The following is a 21,108-nucleotide window of genomic DNA, read 5'->3' as shown; positions in this document are numbered from 1 at the left end:
TATGCAAGGTGAATGTATGGTGTTTCTGAAATGACTTGATGTGCGATATAATGTGATGCGATGTGTTGTGCTTATAATATTTATGTGATCGTTAAGATGTGTTTTGTACGAATTGCTTGTCATAATATGTTATAATGAAAGCATGAAATGTAATGTTACGTCAGCATGATATGTGTGACATGAAATTACAACCTATAGTATGAAATATAACCCCGTTAGAATTATGCATGATAGGAGGACTAAAAAATGAAAAGTAATATGATACAAATGAAACTGACAACGAGGTTATATCTATTAATGATAAAAGTAAATATATTGGGTACCTCATGCACTATGTGTGCTTATACATTGGGGGAATACCCCTATTCCATCACGAGGGTACAGACGCGTACACCCAAGGGCAGGAAAATGATCGTTATGTTTTAAATAACGTTGCCATGACGGTTACTTGTTCTAACGGGTGTCCAACCTAAAGAGCTCCCAAAGTATGCTCGCCTGACAAGGAAAGCTCCCAGAATATGTCCGGCCTAAAATTACTAATGACGTGATTTACTAGAATTCATATAAAATTATTGACATTTAATTTCTAACTCAAAGCTAAACAATTTTAACAATTTAGAGCGGATCTAACCTATAATTTAATGTGATTTCTTAAAAATGAAATTAGGATAAAAGAAAAAGAAGATTTAACATATACCTTAACAAACGGATGAGTTTTCTCTTCAATTAAATCTGCTTCTACTAGTCATTTTCGTCTCTTTAATTAAACTGATGAGTTTGATCCTGAGTCGTGGAAAAGATTTAGTTCCTCTTGAACTCGTAAANTTTTTTTTTTTTTTTTTTTTTTTTTTTTTTTTTTTTTTTTTTTTCGGATTGGTGGAAAGAGCCGAGAAGATTTTTATTCAAACTTTAAAAAACGCTTGGAGAGTGGAGAAAGTCGATTTTGACTGAACCACTATAAAACTATGGTGTTACTTCCTCTCACTCTGTCTTATTTAATTTTGAAGTTCTTACGTAATTGTTCTTAATTTTTTTTTCATAATTGTTTATTGTTTTAATTTATATACTTGTTACATGAATTGTGCCTTTAAATTAATATAAAAATTTTGATAGTTGGAAAAATTAAATTTTAAATATTTTTTTTTTGTCAAAATTCTATTCACCCTTTTGAGGTCTGTATCCAACACGACCATTAGTGGTTGCCTACCCAATACACACAAAGTGCAACCATTATCATACTCATTACATTAAAAAATCATATGATGCGGTCCCAAAATACATATTTTTCATGACCAACAGAGCATGACATCAAACAACATACAATATATCCAACCATATTTAGAAAAAGAAAAAAAACGGTTTAGTTTCAATAAGAAGGTCCCCTCCCTCCGACGCTTCCCTTAATCATTACTGCTGGATGAAAGTGTCCCACATTGGTTAATTTAGAGAATGGTCATGAGTTTATAATCAAAGAATAGAAGCCCAAAGTAAAGCCATGAGACTTTATGCTCAAAGTGGACAATATCATACCATTGTGGAGAGTCGTGTTCATCAAATCCTCGAATGTCGAACAAAGGACTCTAAAGATTGTTCCTCCCTATGAATATTTTTTTAGAAAATTAATATTGTTTAAATATTTATGACAAAATTATCATCAAATTAAATAATGGTTGTTTTACAACAAATATTAAACTAATTTTTACACATGCAAAATGTCAGGATGGCCGAGTGGTCTAAGGCGCTAGACTCAAGTTCTGGTCTTCGTGAGAAGGCGTGGGTTCAAATCCCACTTCTGACATTTTTATTTATTTCTTTTTAATTAAAGTTTTAACGTGCTAATGGGCAAATACGATGGTCTAGGGACCTATCCTTAACTCATCTTCGGGTGGCCTCTAGTCCAGACTCATTTTGGATGTGTAGTACTTTCCTACACACAACCCACACGTGCGAGCCTGGATCTCCAGGCGGTCTGTAGCGATGTTCGGTGGTCAGCATACCCCTAGGTGTCATGCTCAACATGATCATCGTCATCATTATAACGTGCGCGTCTGCACTGATCATCATAAATGGGAAGTATCACGATGCTTCTATCGAGACAACATGCATGAGGTCTCTCCATTACTCATCTTAAAACATTTTCTTACACAACCCTGATTGCATCTCTACATGCTCATTAGATATTTATGTTAATATCGTTGTTCATACTCTTTAAGGTTGTGTCCTAGACCGATTTCTTGACATGATGGAACATGGCCTTCATCACATACAACATGCTTAATATGAAAAACATCATCATATTAAGGTAACAACGTTATGCATCATAATCATCATAAATTGTCATCATAATGCCATCAATACATCATAATCATCAAGTATCATCCTAAAGCTCATGTACGTCACCGTATGTCATAACTCTTCATCACACGTCATCACATAATCAATATACGTCATTATATGTAATCATACATTCTAGCTCATACATCATACATCAGATTTTATACAAGTTTCTAGCCTATTCTATAGTAAGACCACTTACTTGGTTGGCCTTAGCCGGTGTTCTCCCTAATTTAAATAGCATTAGCTCCCTTTCCTTGAAAGCTGTTACAAACGTCACCGGAGTTCGTTTCGTATTAGATTGTTACAAACGTCACCGAAGTTCGTTTCGTATTAGATTGTTCATCACCTTTCGTTAGTATTTTACAAATAATTAGTAATTCAATTGACAAATGTGAAGTACGACACTAAAACGGCCTCAATTACCTTAATCAGTGCATAAATAAGTTTGGGAGGGTCAGAACGGTGGAGATCAGGCTAAAATATGACCTGGACTTTACACGTGGGTTGACACATGGCAGAATCAGAGTGGGCCATGTCAGGTGCAGACGGCTTCAGGTCGAGGCGCGGGTCACGGGTTGCGGTCTCGGACGTTGCAGGCATGGACCGCTGCAGTGGACTAGGCCGGTCTCTCTCTCTCCCTCTCCCTCTCCCTCTCCCTCTCTAGCGCGATATTTCTGGTGGTCGTAAGAAATATCGCATTCACCGACGACTGAGGAATTTTATTATTTTTATTTTTTTAATTAACGGGACGTTACAACTTTTTTTTGTCAAAATTCTATTCACCTCTTCTACGATTGTCATGCTGAACCAACTCAATGACCATTAGTGGTTGCCTACCCAATACACACAGAGTGTAATCATTACCACACTCCTTACATTCAAAAATCATATGATGCACACATATGCAGTCCCAGAACATCTATTTTTCATGACCAATAAAGCATGACATCAAACAACATATCGAACCGTATTTAGAAAAAATAAATGGTTTAGTTTCAATAAGGTCTCTTCCCTCCGACGCTTCTCTTAATCATTACTACAAGTGTTTGCCTAATTTCGACTTAGACCAAACCTACCTTAAAAGATCTACAAACTAATCTAAACGGCATAGGTTATGACAATTCTAAAATTTACTAAGCTTTATTACTCACAGTTCTCCTAGAGAATAAACGATCCTTAATCCAACTTCTTCGACAACTCTTTAAGCTGGTTGGTTGACACATTGAACTTCTTACGGGTATCTCGATTTCAAATTTTAGAGATAAATATTAGTTCTTCGTAGCATCCAAAATCGAGATTGGATTAAAATAACAAGTTTTTTAAGTTGGTAAATTTTCTTTCTTTGAAGCATAGTTTTATTTTTTAGAATATTTTTTTTGAAAACTAAAATATTGAGACTTAATTTTTTTCCTTCAAATTTAATTTCTAAAATTTTCGAAAAATGTTCAAATAATAATTTTTTTTGAACTTTTGGTGATTTAAAAATTAATTTCATTTTCTTATTTTTTTTAAAATAAATAATTTATTTGAGCTTAGGAATATGTTAACGTCCCAAATGTTGAAAAAAAAATATATCATTTTAAATAACAATATATTTGTTCCCGACATATTAAAAACTATGAATATTTTTAAAATAAAATTAATATTTTTTTAAAGATTTATGAAAAAATTATCCTTCTAAAAAGACAATAATTCTATTTCCATTCTAAATTAAATAATTATTTTTTTCACAAAATCTCAAACTAATTTTTTGACAAATAAAATGTCAGAATGGTCGAGTGGTCTAAGGTGCCAAACTCAAGTTTTGGTATTCGAAAGAAGGCGTGGGTTCAAATCCCACTTCTCACATTTTTTATAAAGTAGTCATTTGATGAAAATGATATAGTCAAGAGTCGGCGATAGCATATTTACAAGTTTGTCGTGGTCGATTTTATAGGGAAGGGATTTTATTGACCATGAGATCGTGAACCTCGTAAACTCACCATTTTATATAGGGATTTTATTGACCATGAGATCGTGAACCTCGTAAACTCGAGTTTCACTGTCTCTTTGATTGAACGAGAAAAATAGGTGAAAAGGGTTTCAGTGTCTCCTTGATTGAACGAGAAAAATAGGTGAAAAGGAATGGGGCAAGATATCTATAGTCACAATTTGGAGGAACCATGGGTGGATGACGGGAGTTTTTGACATAAAAATTCGTAAGCTAATTCAAATAAGAGGTTACAAAAATGACTCACTATTCGATATCTTCTTGAACAGTTAGTGATTTTTTTATGATCCCTAATGGTACAAAAGTATCTCGAGGAGATCTACAATTTTCGTGAAAAAATCGTGGGTTGATCGAGAAGATGCTAAAAAATGAAAAACAAAAACAAAAAAAATAAAAAAATGTACCATGGTTGTAGAAACTTCTCTATGTTCTTGCATTGTTAACATGGTTTTATGATTCTTAATGTTATAAATGCATCTTAAAGAGATCGATATCAACTCATCACGCTATTGTCTTGGCTGCACAATAACAACCTCCTTCTGAAAAGCATAAGACCAGCATTGTGAGTATAAAAATACTCTGCAATCAACCTACTTGTAGACTCTATATCACTTTTATGTCGAAATCAATTTATATGTCATATCCAATCCTTTACCTCGATCCACGACTAAAATATCAAGTTTTATCTCATTGTTTATCCAAAGATAGATTCTCAAGTATATGATGTCAAGGAACCAAACATCTTCCTTCCTCGATTGATTGAGCTTCCTATATGATGTCAGCAACATTTCTTCTTTCTCCTCAAGCTTAGCATAATTCCTTCTTTCCTTCTCCCAGTGGGACACTCAGATTTAAAATGTCCTAACTAATGAAACTTGTAACACTCAACTGTAGCTTTGTTGAATGGATGTCCACCTCTTCCTCTACCTCTTCCTCGAAACCATCACGAGCTCGATCATCTCCTCTTCCATCGATTCTATTATCGTATGTCACTTTTAGTGTTTGTTCATCACCTACACGTTCATTCAATTTTTTCTCATGTTTCACCAAGCTGCTTGACAATTCATCGCTAGTTAAAGTTGTTAAACGTAGAAGGTTATATCTATACATAGTAGGAAAATTCACTATTCTTGGAGCTGCGTCTCCTAATTTCCAGGTTTGTTGCCGTGGATCAAGGCCCACGCATGTAATCTTCATTGTACACATCTCCTTCCTATATATATATATGAGGCCGTGACCCATAAATGTCATTGCGCCATTCAACCTAACATGGTATCAGAGCCAAGGTTTATTCATTAACAATGTCTAACATATTTTCTTCCTCCTCCTCCTCTCCATCTACCATCTCCAACACGATCTCATCTACCATGGCGTCAACCTTTGCCCCAATCTCTCTCCACCATGCTGTCACAATCTGTCTCACCAAGAAAAATATCATATGGCGCGCCCAGCTCCTCCCCTACCTACAGAGTACGAAGCTTATGGGCTACCTCAATGACACCATTGCTCACTTGCCAAGTTGATCCCTTCCTCAACCACTGCTGGTGCTGACCTAGTCTCTAATCTGGCCTATGATCGGTGGAATGATCAGGATCAACAGGTCCTTAGCGGCCTTCTCTTCTCCATGTCTGAGGATATTCTTCGTGATGTTATTGCCACTACTACGTCCAAGGAAGCGTGGGATACCCTGCAGCAGATATTTTAGTCGACAACTCATGCTCGTACTATTCAGATCCATGTTGAGCTCGCCACGTCTAAGAAACGCGATCTGTCTACTACAAATTATTTTTGCAAGATCAAAGGGTTGGCCACCGAGCTGGCCGCCGCCGGCTTTGCCCTGTGGGATGATGATGTGATCGCGTATCTTCTTGTTGGTCTTGGCCCTGAATATGATCCCTTCGTCACCCCGATGACTACCAAGAGTGATGCCCTCACGCTTGATGCTGTGTTTGCACATCTAATGACATTTGAAGCTCGCCAACTACAACACCAGGCTGAACTTCAGTTAAATCCTAGATCTTTGACCAATTATGCTGGTCGTGGTGGTTAGCAGAAGAACTGTGGGCGTGGGGATCATGGTCGTGGCCATCCTCGAGGTGGCCACCCTTTCGTGCTGCTAGTGATTGTTGTGACCCCTTTGCTCGCCTTCCTGTCAAATCTGAGGCAAAGTGGGACATACTGTCGTTCGCTGCTGGTATAGGATTGGATGAATCCTATCAAGATGAATCTCCTTCTGTGGCACTAGTGGCTACTTCCTCCTACAAGATTGATCTAAATTGGTATAGCGACATAGACACCATTGATCATATCACTAGTGACCTGGATCGTCCCGCTGTGCGTGAACGCTATCATGGAGGCGAACAAGTTCAAGTCGACAATGAAGCAAGTTTGCGGGTTTTGCATACTGGTCATTCTTCAATTAATACTGTTGTTCGTTCTCTTGCATTGCGTAATATTTTGCATGTGCCTGAAATTTCCAAACATCTTCTTTCCGTTCATAAATTTTTCCGTGATAATGACGTAATCTTTGAATACCATCCTTGACAGTTTTCTATTAAGGATCCACGGTCGCAGAAAATTCTTTATGACAAGAGGTGTGAGTCTGGTCTCTATCCTATCAAGCCATCTGATGTCGATGATCTCAAGCACGCGTTAGTGAGCAGATCTACTACTTTCGTCCAATAGCATGTACGTCTTGGACATCCTTCATCTCAAGTAGTGAAGTCAATTTGTGTCTCAATAATATTACGTGTGCTAGTGAGTCACCTTTGTCAGTTTGTAATGCGTGACAGTTAGCAAAAAGTCATCAACGGCTGACACCATTGCTCACTTGCCAAGTTGATCCCTTCCTCAACCGCTGCTGGTGCTGACCTAGTCTATAATCTGGCCTATGATCGGTGGAATGATCAGGATCAACAGGTCCTTAGTGGCCTTCTCTTCTCCATGTCTGAGGATATTCTTCGTGATGTTGTTGCCACTACTACGTCCAAGGAGGCGTGGGATACCCTGCAGCAGATATTTTCGTCGACAACTCATGCTCGTACTGTTCAGATCCATGTTGAGCTCGCCACGTCTAAGAAACGCGATCTGTCTACTACAAATTATTTTTGCAAGATCAAAGGGTTGGCCACCAAGCTGGCCGCCACCGGCTTTGCCCTGTGGGATGATGATGTGATCACGTATCTCCTTGTTGGTCTTGGCCCTGAATATGATCCCTTCGTCACCCCGATGACTACCAAGAGTGATGCCCTCACGCTTGATGCTGTGTTTGCACATCTAATGACATTTGAAGCTCGCCAACTACAACACCAGGCTGAACTTCAGTTAAATCCTAGATCTTTGACCAATTATGCTGGTCGTGGTGGTTAGCAGAAGAACTGTGGGCGTGGGGATCATGGTCGTGGCCATCCTCGAGGTGGCCACCCTTTCGTGCTGCTAGTGATTGTTGTGACCCCTTTGCTCGCCTTCCTGCCAAATCTGAGGCAAAGTGGGACATACTATCGTTCGCTGCTGGTATAGGATTGGATGAATCCTATCAAGATGAATCTCCTTCTGTGGCACTGGTGGCTACTTCCTCCTACAAGATTGATCTAAATTGGTATAGCGACATAGACACCACTGATCATATCACTAGTGACCTGGATCGTCCCGCTGTGCGTGAACGCTATCATGGAGGCGAACAAGTTCAAGTCGACAATGAAGCAAGTTTGCGGGTTTTGCATACTGGTCATTCTTCAATTAATACTGCTGCTCGTCCTCTTGCATTGCGTAATATTTTGCATGTGCCTGAAATTTCCAAACATCTTCTTTCCGTTCATAAATTTTTCCGTGATAATGACGTAATCTTTGAATACCATCCTTGACATTTTTCTATTAAGGATCCACGGTCACAGAAAATTCTTTATGACAAGAGGTGTGAGTCTGGTCTCTATCCTATCAAGCCATCTGATGTCGATGATCTCAAGCACGCCTTAGTGAGCAGATCTACTACTTTCGTCCAATAGCATGTACATCTTGGACATCCTTCATCTCAAGTAGTGAAGTCAATTTTGTGTCTCAATAATATTTCGTGTGCTAGTGAGTCACCTTTGCGAGTTTGTAATGCGTGACAGTTAGCAAAAAGTCATCAACGGCCAAACACTAGATCTTTTCATCAGTCTTCGTCATCTTTGGAACATATTTTTTTTTTTTTGATGTTTGGGGTCCTGCACCTCCATCTGTTTGGGGCTTTAAATATTATATCAGCTTCATTGATGACTTTAGTAAATTTTCGTGGATCTATTTGATGCATGATCGTATAGAAGCTCCTCGTATACTTTTGCCGTTTCAAGCTCATGTTGAGCATCTCCTGGATACTAAAATCAAGTGTGTCCAGTCTGATTGGGGTGGGGAATATCAGAAAATTCATAAGACATTTTTCGTTCTCTTGGAATTGCTCATCGTGTTTTGTGCCCTCACACACATCAACAAAATGGGTCTGTTGAATGCAAGCACTGTCATATTGTTGAAACTGGCGTAGCCCTTCTAGCTCATGCTGATGTACCTATTAAATTTTGGGATGATGCATTTCTTACAGCCACATATCTCATCAATCGTCTTCCTACCACATATCTCATCAATCGTCTTCCTACTCTTGTCATCGATAAGAAATTTCTCTTAGAGCGTCTTTTTCATACCTCACCAAATTACTCCTCATTAAAAAATATTTGGGCATGCTTGTTGGCCTCATCTTCACCCTTATAACAAATAAAAGCTCTCTTTTCGATCCAAGGAATGTGTCTTTCTAGGCTACAGTTCTTTACATAAAGGGTATAAGTGCCTTGACACAGATTCTGGTCATGTATATATTTCTAGAGACGTCATATTTGAAGAGAATATTTTGCCATTCAAGAGAGCCCCACCCAGTTCTTCCCCAACCTTGCAGCCGACGCACAATGCCCCTGATTTGTGCATCTTGCATTTGGGTAACAACATTACTAATTTGGAGCATGATCACATGCATATATCTATGCATACTAACTCTTTAGATGTAGAAAATCTGGTGCCCACATTAGCTTTGGGATTGCCGCCGCAATCCTTCGCATCGTTGCTGCATGAATCAACATCAGTTATTTTGCCAATGATTGGGGCCTTAGATCCTCCGCCAGCAGATTCTATTCTCGCATCGTTTAGGGCCACCTGAATTCTTTGGGCTCCGATCCTGGTCGGGTCCTCGACCGCTAGTCGACCGACTACTCTCCTCACAACGGCTAGTACGACTGTCTCCTCAGTTGCAGATCCTACACCTATTGCTCATCCCTATGGTACTTGATTGAAGCACAATATCAAACAGCCCTAGTTGCGTACAAATGGAACAGTAACGTATTCTATGGTTCAATCTTCTGCCTTTAAACCTACTTCACATATTACAGCTATGGAACATCTCCTCTGACGTCAGGCAATGAATGATGAATTTCAGGCACTTCTAAAAAATAAGACATGGCACTTAGTTCCTCCTCGTGTTGGTCTTAACGTTATTGATTGTAAATGGGTTTTCAAACTCAATCAAAAGCCAGATGGTTCTATTTATCGCTACAAAGCACGCCTGGTTGCTAAAGGGTTTAAACAACAGTATGAAGTTGATTATGATGATACCTTCAGTCCGATTGTTAAGCTCACTACCATTCGGCTCTTATTATCTCTTGCTGTTTCTTATGGTTGGGCTATTCGGCAGGTTGATATTCATAATGTTTTTCTTCATGGCCTTCTTAATGAAGATGTTTATATGAAGCAGCCCCTTGGATTTGTGGACTCTCAACATTCTCGTTAACTCTGCAAGCTGGATAAGTCGCTTTATGGCCTCAAACAAGCTCCACATGCCTGATTTTCTTGCCTTAGCTTCAAACTATTACAGCTAGATTTTACACCTTTAAAGGCTGATGTCTTTCTTTTAATTTTTAACAAGGTGGGCATTCAGATGAATATCCTCATCTATGTTGATGATATTATTATCATCAGCTCATCTTCTATGGCTACTGAGAAACTTCTTACACAACTTCGGGATGATTTTGTCGTCAAGGATCTTGACACTTGGAGTTATTTTCTTGGGATTGAGGTCTGTCATACTTCTAATGGACTTGTTCTGACACAACATAAATACATTCAAGATTTATTGTCCAGAACCAATATGCTCACAACCAAATGTGTGCCCACGCCTATGCTTCCTAGTGAGAAGTTATTGGATGGTGGTGAAAAGCTCTCGAATGAGGATACTACTCGATATCGGAGTGTCGTTGGTGCTCTCCAATATTTTTCTCTGACACGTTCTGACATCTCCTTCTGTGTCAACAAAGTGTACCAGTTCATGTCCTCCCCAATTTCTGTATGGGCAACTGTNCTCCAACTTCTGTACATTGGGCAGCGGTTAAACGGATTCTCCGTTATCTACATGACACTATTGATATGGGCTTGTGTTTTACAAAGACCAGCTCTGTTTGCTTAGTACCTTCTTGGATGTTGATTGGGCCAGGAATCTTGATGACCGTCGAAGCACTAGAGGCTATGCGATCTTCTTTGGTGGCAATCTTATCTCTTGGAGTTCAAGAAAACAATCGATAGTTTCTCGTTCTAGTACGGAGGTCAAATACAAGGCGGTTGTTGATGCCACTGACGAATTAATCTGGATCCAAGTCCTTTTACGTGAGCTCGAGATTTCTCAAGCGCGAGCACCTAGCCTGTGGTGAGACAACATTGGTGCCACCTATTTGTCCGCCAATCCAAACATTCATCGACAGACGAAGCATGTTGAGGTTGATTGTCACTTCGTTCGTGAACGAGTATCAACTCGTCAGCTTGATGTGCAGCTCATATCTTCCAAGGATCAGCTCGTTGATATCATGACAAAGCCATTGCTAGCTCCTTCTTTTAGCATTTTTTGGTGCAACCTGAACTTAGTAGTGTTGGATTTTATGTCCTAAAACTCATAGTTTGTAAATAAAAACATATTCTATTTTTAATAAAGTTATTATTGATGTTTATTTAGTAAAGATTGTTATTGAATAAAGTGAATTTTACGATTATTTATCTAAATCCAATAAACTAAGAACACTCTGACTATAGTATGATTACTTGAACTATATGTAGAGACATAAGAATGAATCAAGTTCAAGTATATAAATAAAATGATCTATAGTACAAGGATAAGGCTGAGTACTATATCCTGGGGATACTATGGATGCGGCCCACTTTTGTATATGATATAAACAATGTGATCACTAAATTGTACATGCAGGGACATGTGAGTAGGGGCGTCCTATGCAATGAGTATTGCATAAGATCAGACCATGAAGAAAATCACTCTCACTTTATAATGTCGTTTACTGTTCAGACTGATTTTTTCATTTGATGACCTAAGTAACTCGATCTTAATCCTGAGCTAACCATGAACTCCTATTTATTCGGAGTTATCCTTAGATTTGCATGGGTGAGAGTGGCCGAGTTCGCCGACTCAATAAGCCTCCCACTTGAGGGGTAAGACTACGTGAATAGCTGGGGACATAGGGTGCAAGATTGAATTCACTCCTACCCACTTTTAGGGATAGTAGAGAGGTTGTTCCCTTAAGTACTGACTCCAGGTCTTGAACAAGGAGCCCAACCCTCTCATTGTCCTGAGAGGGATTCGGTTTACTAGTTGGACCACAAACCAATTGTTCATTAGAGGATCAGTGAGACATAAAGAACAAGAAGTAACTTTTGGGGTAAAATAGTAAATTGACCTAGCTCTAGTTACAAACAACATTTGAAGGATCGACTTACTAATCATGGTTATATCAAATGGACAGAAATATATCTATAGTGAGGGGAGTGCAACTAATAGGCTATAGTGGAATGTCATAGTAGTTAATGAATGTTGGTTAACAAGGTTAATGAGTTTAGCTGGTTAATCTCGGATCATTGGAGCCCATGATCTATAGGTCCATTAGGTCCCCTGCTAGCTCATATCGAACTAAACCATAGAACAGTGTGATGAGTGAGTTCGAAGTGTTCGAATTCAAATTAGCGAATATGCGCTAAATATATACAATATATTTAACCACATTTTTGTTTTATTTACTAATTAAATAAAAAGAGAGAATTGGAGATATTTAAATAAGATTTAAATATTTTAATTAATAGGTGGGATTAGGATTGACATTTGAATTAATGTTAAATATTAATTAAATTGTTTAATAAATCATTTAATATTACTTTAATTTGAAATTAATTATTTAAATTAATTGTTGAATTAAAATGGATTCACTCCATGGAAAAATCCATGTTTGAGTTAGTGGAATTTTGAGTGTCAAAATTTGGTAAGCACGAACATGCAAATATAACTCTATAAATAGAGTGATCAAGTTACATGGAAATTCTACTTGAAAAACTTTGAGAAAATCTCTCAAAGCTCTCTCTTTACATATACTAAATTCCTATCAAGTTTCGCCACTCACCAAATTCTACAATTCCGTTCTAAGGCCGGAGAATAGTAGGGAAGATACTAGTGGAGGTTTGAAACCGGTTCATGAGGAAAAATGAATTTGAACTACAAAACGTTAGTACTCAAACTCCTTGAGTTTTAATGTTTAAGAACATGCTAGCTAATTTACTATAATTGATGTACTTAGAGTGCCTGAGATCCAAATTGTTTCTGCATGTGTTATAACAATACCATCCGAATTTGTTTATGATCCAATCATAAACCAAGTCCCTCTCGAGCCGATAAGAGGGTGGAGCCCCATTGTTCAAGTCTCAAAATTAGTAGTTAAGAAAACAACTCATGTACTTTCTTTATATGAAAATGAGTAAATTCCATCACATGATATTACTCTTCCAACTCCCTATTTGGTGAAGTCCCCAAAATTGTAGGCATATTGAATGGGCTACAAGAGCCATTTTCACCCATGAAAATTAAAGGACAACGCCTAATAGGTAGGAGTTCATAACGTACTCATGATTAAGATCAAATCAAATATGATCATCATGTGAAATATTAATATTTTCAATTAACGAATTTATAAAGAGAGATTAGATATTTCTTGGTCCAGTCTTATATAAACTCATTATATAGGATACTTCTACTCACATGTCTCCACATAAACGATTTGGATCAAATCATTTGTAACGATTACAAAGTGAATCGTATCAACACTACACTCATGGCTACGACCTTTTCCTTACCCATGAATGACTTGAATCAAATCATTTGTAACAATTACAAAAATATAAAACCTTTAATTGCTCCCTGAATGGCTTCTCCATCGAGCTCGTCACTCTTGTTCTACAACCTTATCCTTATCCAGAAGTAGCTAAGAAGTCAATCATCAGCAACTCGAGGATCTTATGTTTTGACTGATACAATATTTCTACATTTAATTTTTTTTTTATTAATTTAAATTGTGTCAGAACACTCCTAATTTATGGGAATTAGGGAGTCAAACCCTTAATAATGAGAAACTTGGATGGAAAGTCCGAGAGAAAATATACTAATAACCAATTTCTCAAAATAATATCTAAAAATAATAAAAAATATATTTCGAGTTATTTTAGGATAGATTTTTTATTTATTTTCAAAATTTGTAACTACTCCCGTATATGTAGGAGAAGTGTGTGTATCTATATATCTATATCTATATATATATATATATATATATATATATATATATATATATATATATATATATTTATTTATTGAAGAGAAAAATAATTTAAATCGTTTCACCAAACCCTTCGCCTCTAACGCTTTCCCTGTTCTCCAAAACCTCTGTCACTCCACTGCCTCCAACACCATGGCTTCCTTCCTCGGCTCCAACTCTCCACAAGTTTCATCTCTGTCGTCGTTGGAGATCAAATTCGTCGGAATCTGCGGAAACTATCAGATTGATCGAAGGCCGGCATCTCCCGGCCGTTCGATTTCGGTTCAGAAGAATCGCGACGGAAATGCGAATGCGGTTGCGTCGTCGAATAAGAGGAAATGGTGTATGTGTTCTCCGTCTACTCATCCAGCCTCTTTCCGGTGTTCGCTCCACAACAAGAAGTCGAGGCACTCTGTTAATGCCCTGAATCGCAGCGAGTTCTCGAACGGATCGTTGGATTTTCGTAGATCGGCAATGACGAATTCGATTGCCAGAATCGGAGGCGTGGAAGGTGCTGATCTCGTGAAGAGAGCTTTATCGGCTTTGATTAGGCCTTCTTCGCATCAGTTGCGGCCGCGATCAGCGTTTCAACCTAGACCTAGCCGTCTATCAGTCATGTCAAAAGCAGAGCAGGAGTAGCCACACATTTTCCAGCCCTAATCATTTTTTTTCCCTCTTTTTTNTCCCCTCTTTTTTCTTTGGTCCTTTGCTACTAGTAGGTAGGCTGACTATAGTTCTAATTTAGGGAACGATTATGAGTTTATAATAAAATAATACTATCTCCATTGGTTGGTGTATCCAATAAGGTTATTACTCACGGTTAATCTAAACTCTTAATCATTACTACAAGTGTTGGCCTAACTTCGGCTTAGACCAAACCTACATTAAAACATCCATAAACTAATCTAAACTGCATAGGTTATGACAATTCTAAAATATACCTAGCTTTATTACTCATGGTTCTTCTCGAGAATAAACGATCCTTATTCCGACTTCTTCAACGACTCTTTTGTTGGTTGGTGGACTAAAACAACAATTGTTTTTCAATTAATTTCATTCTCTTATTTTTTAAAAACAAATAATTTGTTTGAGCATAGACAAAAATAATTCATTTTGAATAACAATATATTTCTTCTCGTATTGAAAATTGTGAATATTTTAAAAATAAAATTAATATTTTTAAATATTTATGACAAAATTATCCTCAAATTATCATTCTAAAAAGACAAGAGTTCCATTTCCACTCTCAATTAAATAATTATTTTTTTTACTTCAAATATTAAACTAATTTTTTGTCATGCAAAATGTTAGGATGGCCGAGTGGTCTAAGGTGTCAAATTCAAGTTCTGGTCTTCGAAAGAGGGATTGGGTACAAATCTCACTTCTAACATGTTTTTATATTTATTTTGCATCAATGGTAAGCGTTTTGACTAACTTAGATCGATTCACCCTAACTAGTTTAATTCAATCTTCTCTAGAAAACTATTGGATCTAATTTTAATTTTGATTTTGTAGAAAAGAAATATGCTATCTCTGCCCTTCAAAGATTCGATGAGGTACGTATGTTATTGGAGAAGTTATTTTTATCCTTACCATAAATGAAGATTAATCATGTATATGAAAGACTATATCATAACACATAAACTATTATATAAGGCCGAATACTTTTATTAAATACTGATAACTTGCCCATGCATGAACTATTATGCCATGACATGCAAAATTTTATGCTTGGCTTAAAGCTTTCTTTGAGCCTTTGTTTGTATGCTATGTATAGCTTTTGTGGCGAGACCCAAGACTATGAATTCACACTTATAACGACCAAACCCGACGTCGAAACACTTGGTTCATGGTATGAAGTGGACCACCAAAGATCCCACATACAAGAGAGGTAAGCTTTATATGCTTGAATAAGGTCGTGTGTCGTCGGAATCTAGATTCAATTTTTGGGTTTAGAGGCTCATAGACCTGTCATTTTAGACACCTACAAGCCACGAAACTTCGTGGAAAAGAAACATAAAGTCCAACAAAGAGTTAGAGGAGAAAAACGATGAGGAAGGACGTTGGAAATAGTCACGGAGAAAATCGTGATGAGAGTCGGGTGAAGAAGACGAATCTGTCGGATCCGGATCGAGGTCGGTTTCAACCAATAACCCACTGCCAATCCATTGGTTTCGGCCCAACGTGCGTTCGCAACCCAATGTCATGTCATTTACGGATACCGTGCCGGATAGTGGGTGTATTTAGCAACCTTCAACACGGGGGCTGGGGCGCAATATCGGCACACCCGTGCCGTTCGGTACTGTCCTTGAAAAACCCATTTCAAAAGAAGTCGCCCGAAAAAATCATCTCGGCACGCTCGCCCACACTGTGACACACGTATGTGCCACAGGGTAGCTCACTTAGGCCATAGGGCCAGGGGTGGTGGAGAGCTAACACCTATCGTACATTTTTGAGTCATTTTCAATTTTTCAAGCATAGACATGATTTGAGTGAACGGTCATACGGTGTCGTGTATTGTTCATCCGGTGTCTGATTGACACCAAACTTGATGAGCATTCATATTTCATATGGACGGACTTAACTCCCAAATCGCATGTTCAAATTCCTTTCGGAACCCTGACTTTCGAGGTTAAGGTCCGGGACCCTACCCGGTCCTTCAACAAGCCTATCTTTACCGTTCTTGTCTATCTGATGTCTCTGTCTTGCTTATGTCTCAACTAGTCTTCAATGTCTGCTCTGTGTGGTATGTTAGATGATGAATCGTCCTCATCGATCGCATCATGACACTCGTCTAGGCCCTCGCGTGGCAGGATGACACCACTTTAGGGTCGCCGCTTCTCTTGTCGCAACGTGGGGTCACAACCTACTATCTTCATAGTTAGGTTGTGACATTCTCCCCCACTTAAACTTAAACTGGGCATCGTCCCGATGACGATCTGAACTCTTTGACTGTTGCTGACTCGACCCGCTAGATTTGTTGTGTTTTAGACAAGTATAAAATTACTAAGCACCTGACTATCCTTTGTCATAATGCTCATCTTACTGACACGCCTCGGTCAGCTGGGGACAAGTTCGAGTTGATGCTTCTGACTTCTCTTTTGTCATATGGCACCACATTCTAACTCTTGACTTAGTCAGTTGTTGGGTGAACTTGCCCCAACTTTAGCTTGGCACTACTCTTGGCCAATTTGCATACTTTCTGAGTGACACATAACGGTACACCTTGCGGGGTGTGGCTCATAAGCCAACCGCAATATTACTCTTTGCGGCACCAACGACTATGGGAGCGGAGTCTAGACAGCTTGTTATTGACTTGCTGGGAATCAAACGTGCTTCAGATGGATACGAAAACTCGTGCACACTATCTACGGCCTATCCCCCTTCGGACCTATTTCTGTTGTTCGCCCATCTTGGACTCGGCCACTGAGACTTGCAACGTAGACATGGCTATTTAGTGTTTGTCATAGTTGTGGGTGAGGCTGACTCTCTCTGCAGACACTCACCAGACAACTATGGACTTCTAAGGGCACTCTTTCCTTGTTCATGGCCAACTTGGCCTCAACGTGTGTATCCTCCGATTAACACAACCGGGTGCAGCCCTCGGGGTGGGGCTCGCAAGCCCAGCCGCAACACTCTCTCGTCGTGACCACTTCTTCTATTGAGCAAAGTCAAAAACTTTTTGACATAGTCTCTTCAGTTGTTGGCGCTACCTTTCGGCCAACTCTTTGTACTCTGCCACCTTCATGTGGCTTTTGCTGCATTGACACTTCTCTTGGTCTTCTCACAGCTTCACTTCTCTATGTCTACTTCTAGCTTGATGCTCACTTATCGAGCGGATACTGGTCTCGACAACTCTTCTGGAGTCATCCACCTTAGGCACAAGGTGATGGCTCAAGGAATACACATGTGCTTGCATGTTGGAGCACTTTTACGGGGTGAGAGACCTATTGATTCGGCTCTCCCCCACTCAAACTCGGTTGCCTCTTTGCAACAAGGTCGTCCTCCCATAAGGACTTGCATTGTACTAAACTTTTGCACTTGACCGACATTTGTCATTTCCTGACTCTTGGATTATCTGCTTGCAACCACTGACACTATTCCTCTAATGTGAATGATTCTTTGGAAAGCACCGACTTGGTGCACCTTCTGTTCCATTTATCTTACCAATTATCGGAGCCCCAAGCCCTTGGAAAATGAGCTTGGTTCTTGCTTTGACGGGTACGCACTCCCCTCAATAATGTGTCATGACCGACTACTGCCACTGATGTTTTGACAACAAAACTTTCCTGTCGGCACCGACACTCTTGACGCACTTGTGATGTCTTTCGTTTGACCCTCGGGTTCTTTTCTCTAGCTATCTTGTCCACTTCATGACTACAAGTTCTTGTCAAATGAGCTTGGTTTTACTTGATGGGTAGATCTCCCCATACTGAAGTGTCGACACACGACACTAATGAACTTCGGGTAGTCTTGGCTTTAACCCCCAACTGATTCTAATTTTGATCGGCAACTGTCCTGCCCACTCTGGCACTCTTGACACACTTGCAAGGTTTTCGATCAACTCTTGGGTTCATTTCTCTTGACTATCTTGCCCGAATAGACACACAAAGTGTGGCTTTAATACCAACTGTCACGGTCCTACATTTTTTACCCTGCGGTGTCGTGATCTTGACACGCTCACGACCAGCCTTAAGAGAAATTAAGCTCCATATATATTTTTTTGCCCCGGCTTTGTGGTTTCGTCGGACCTTAGGCAAGGTTTGTCTTAGCCACTCGAACATCGCTTGTGCGGAATCCAAGCTTGTTCGTCTACACACGCCGCCTATGCGTTCATGTTCTGTCGTCCGCGACACAACCGACTTGCCTCTACACTAAGCCAAGTCATTCGGCTCGATCTTGCCTCTGCTCGGGCCAAGGTCTCTCAATGCAACGTTGCATCTCATCTTGTCATCTCGATCTCCATCGACATGGTCCATATGTCTTGATGCCATCTCGAGTCTCAGGATGTCGTCGGCCATCACAACTTGTTCGATCATGCCATCGAGAATGGGTCCGCTGTTGACTTCTGGCAATTGACATGAAAACGTCAACGAAGTAAAAACCAGTCAAAGGAAAACTTCTTCGAAGAAGAAAATACAGAAAACAAAGGGAGAGAATATCTGCGCTGAAGACCCGATCGATTTCATTTCTCATTAGTTGAGATATTTAAATAACAAATTACATCTAAAAATGGAAAGACGTGGAAAACTTAATTCAGGCGTTTGCAATGGACGTGTACTTCCCACTCACTTCAATTGTATGGGTTTAAAATTACCTAAAAAAATAGTTAACTAAATTAGGGATCACTCCTACTAAAACTTAGGATTTATCTAACAAGTACGATTTATCTAACAATCTCCTCCAAGCTCTATCGTATATCTACCTTATTGTTTGAACTTTGATTTGAGCTCGCCAGTCCAGGTGGTTCTCCTCCTCCCAGTAGGTCTTCCATCCTCCGGTACCTAGCCACCAGACCATCATCGTGATCGACATCCAGCGTCGAATCCGTAGTAAGAGGTGTTGGGAACTCCATTGGATCAGGGGGTGCAGCCGGAGTTGTGGTTGGGGTTGGCATAGGCGTGCCCGATGTAGCTGCTAGCGGTGGTGACGGTTCCTAATGCTGCACTCCTCCTTCTCTCGGCTCAGTGACGAGGTACTCCACCGTGAATTGATTTAGGTTTTGGTCTGCCTCGGTCACGTCGTTCGACTGCCAAAAGGTGGTTTTGTCAAAGATGACGTCGTGCGACACGTGAGCTCGCCCCTCCACAGGATCATAGAACTTGTACGCCTTGCTTCTGGGTTCGTAGCCGATGAGGACGACCTTCAGCCCTCTGAGATTGAGCTTGGCTAGGTCGGGAGGCACGTCCTTCATGTATGCGACGCAGCCAAACACTCGAAGATGATGTACCACTGCCTTCTTGTTGTACCTGATGGTGTTACTATAACACGTGCGGAAGCAATTTGGATCTTAGGTACTCTAAGTACATTAATTATAGTAAATTAGCTAGCATGTTCAAAAGCAACTCAATGACTTTGAATACTAACCTTTTGTAGTTCAAATTCCTTTTTCCTCACGAACCAGTTTTGAAACACCACTAGTGTCTTTCCTATAATTCTCCAACCTTAGAACGGAATTGTGGAATCCAGTGAGTGACGAAACTTGATAGGAATTTAATATTTGTAAAGAGAGAGTTTGAGAGATTTTCTCAAAGTTTTTCAAGAAGAATTTCCATGTACCTTGATCACTCTATTTATAGAGTCATATTTGCACGTTCACTCAAATTTGTGGGATTATGTGGCAAACATGCAAGTTTGGTTAAACCATATATTGACACTCAATATTCCACTAACTTAAACATGGATTTTTCCATGAAGTGAAGTGAACATTTGACTTTCTTTATTTTAATTCAACAATTAATTTAAATAATTAATTTCAAATCAAAATAATATTAAATGATTAATTAAACAATTTAATTAATATTTAACATTAAATCAAATGTCAATCCCAATCAATTCTATCCTTCACAAGTTGTTCGTAACTAGAGTTGGGTCAATTTACCATTTTATCCTTAAAGTTACTTCTTGTTCTTTAAGTCCCACTGATCTTCTAATGAACAATTGGTTTTGTTGGGTTTTATGTCCTAAAACTCATAGTTTGTAAACAAAAACATATTATATTTTCGATAAAGTTATTATTGTTATTTATACAGTAAAGATTGTTATTGAATAAAGTGAACTTTACGATCATTAATCTAAATCCAATAAACTAAGAACACTCTGGCTATAGTATGATTACTTGAACTATATGTAGAGACATAAGAGTGAATCAAGTTCAAGTATATAGTCAAAATGATCTATAGTATAAGGATAAGGCTGAGTACCTTATTCTGGGGACACTATGGATGCGGCCCACTTTTGTATATGATATAAACAATGCGATCACTAAATTGTGCATGTGGAGACATGTGAGTGGGGGCGTCCTATGCAATGAGTATTGCATAAGATCGGACCATGAAGAAAACCACTCTCACTTTATAATGTCGTTTACTGTTGAGACTGATTTTCTTTTCATTCGATAACCTAGGTAAC

General features: G+C 39.0%; 1 protein-coding gene and 3 non-coding genes across 4 annotated transcripts; all 4 read left to right on the top strand.

Moving 5' to 3' along the window:
* Positions 1-1,714: 1,714 nt before the first annotated feature.
* TRNAL-CAA lies at positions 1,715-1,798 on the top strand. The gene has a single exon. It is a non-coding gene; the product is annotated as a tRNA-Leu (tRNA).
* A 4,363-nt stretch (positions 1,799-6,161) lies between these two features.
* Positions 6,162-6,301, top strand: LOC111784485. Its single transcript, XR_002813543.1, has one exon. It is a non-coding gene; the product is annotated as a small nucleolar RNA Z247 (small nucleolar RNA).
* A 1,179-nt stretch (positions 6,302-7,480) lies between these two features.
* Positions 7,481-7,620, top strand: LOC111784483. Its single transcript, XR_002813542.1, has one exon. It is a non-coding gene; the product is annotated as a small nucleolar RNA Z247 (small nucleolar RNA).
* A 6,461-nt stretch (positions 7,621-14,081) lies between these two features.
* Positions 14,082-14,638, top strand: LOC111784482. Its single transcript, XM_023665176.1, has one exon. It carries the CDS (start codon positions 14,131-14,133, stop codon positions 14,614-14,616), a length of 486 nt encoding a protein of 161 aa, XP_023520944.1. The 5' UTR covers positions 14,082-14,130; the 3' UTR covers positions 14,617-14,638.
* The last annotated feature ends 6,470 nt before the right edge of the window (positions 14,639-21,108 follow it).

The sequence above is a fragment of the Cucurbita pepo genome, unplaced genomic scaffold (assembly GCF_002806865.2).
Source record: "Cucurbita pepo subsp. pepo cultivar mu-cu-16 unplaced genomic scaffold, ASM280686v2 Cp4.1_scaffold000211, whole genome shotgun sequence".
Taxonomy (NCBI): Eukaryota; Viridiplantae; Streptophyta; class Magnoliopsida; order Cucurbitales; family Cucurbitaceae; genus Cucurbita; species Cucurbita pepo.
This window is presented reverse-complemented; position numbering and strand designations above follow the sequence as displayed.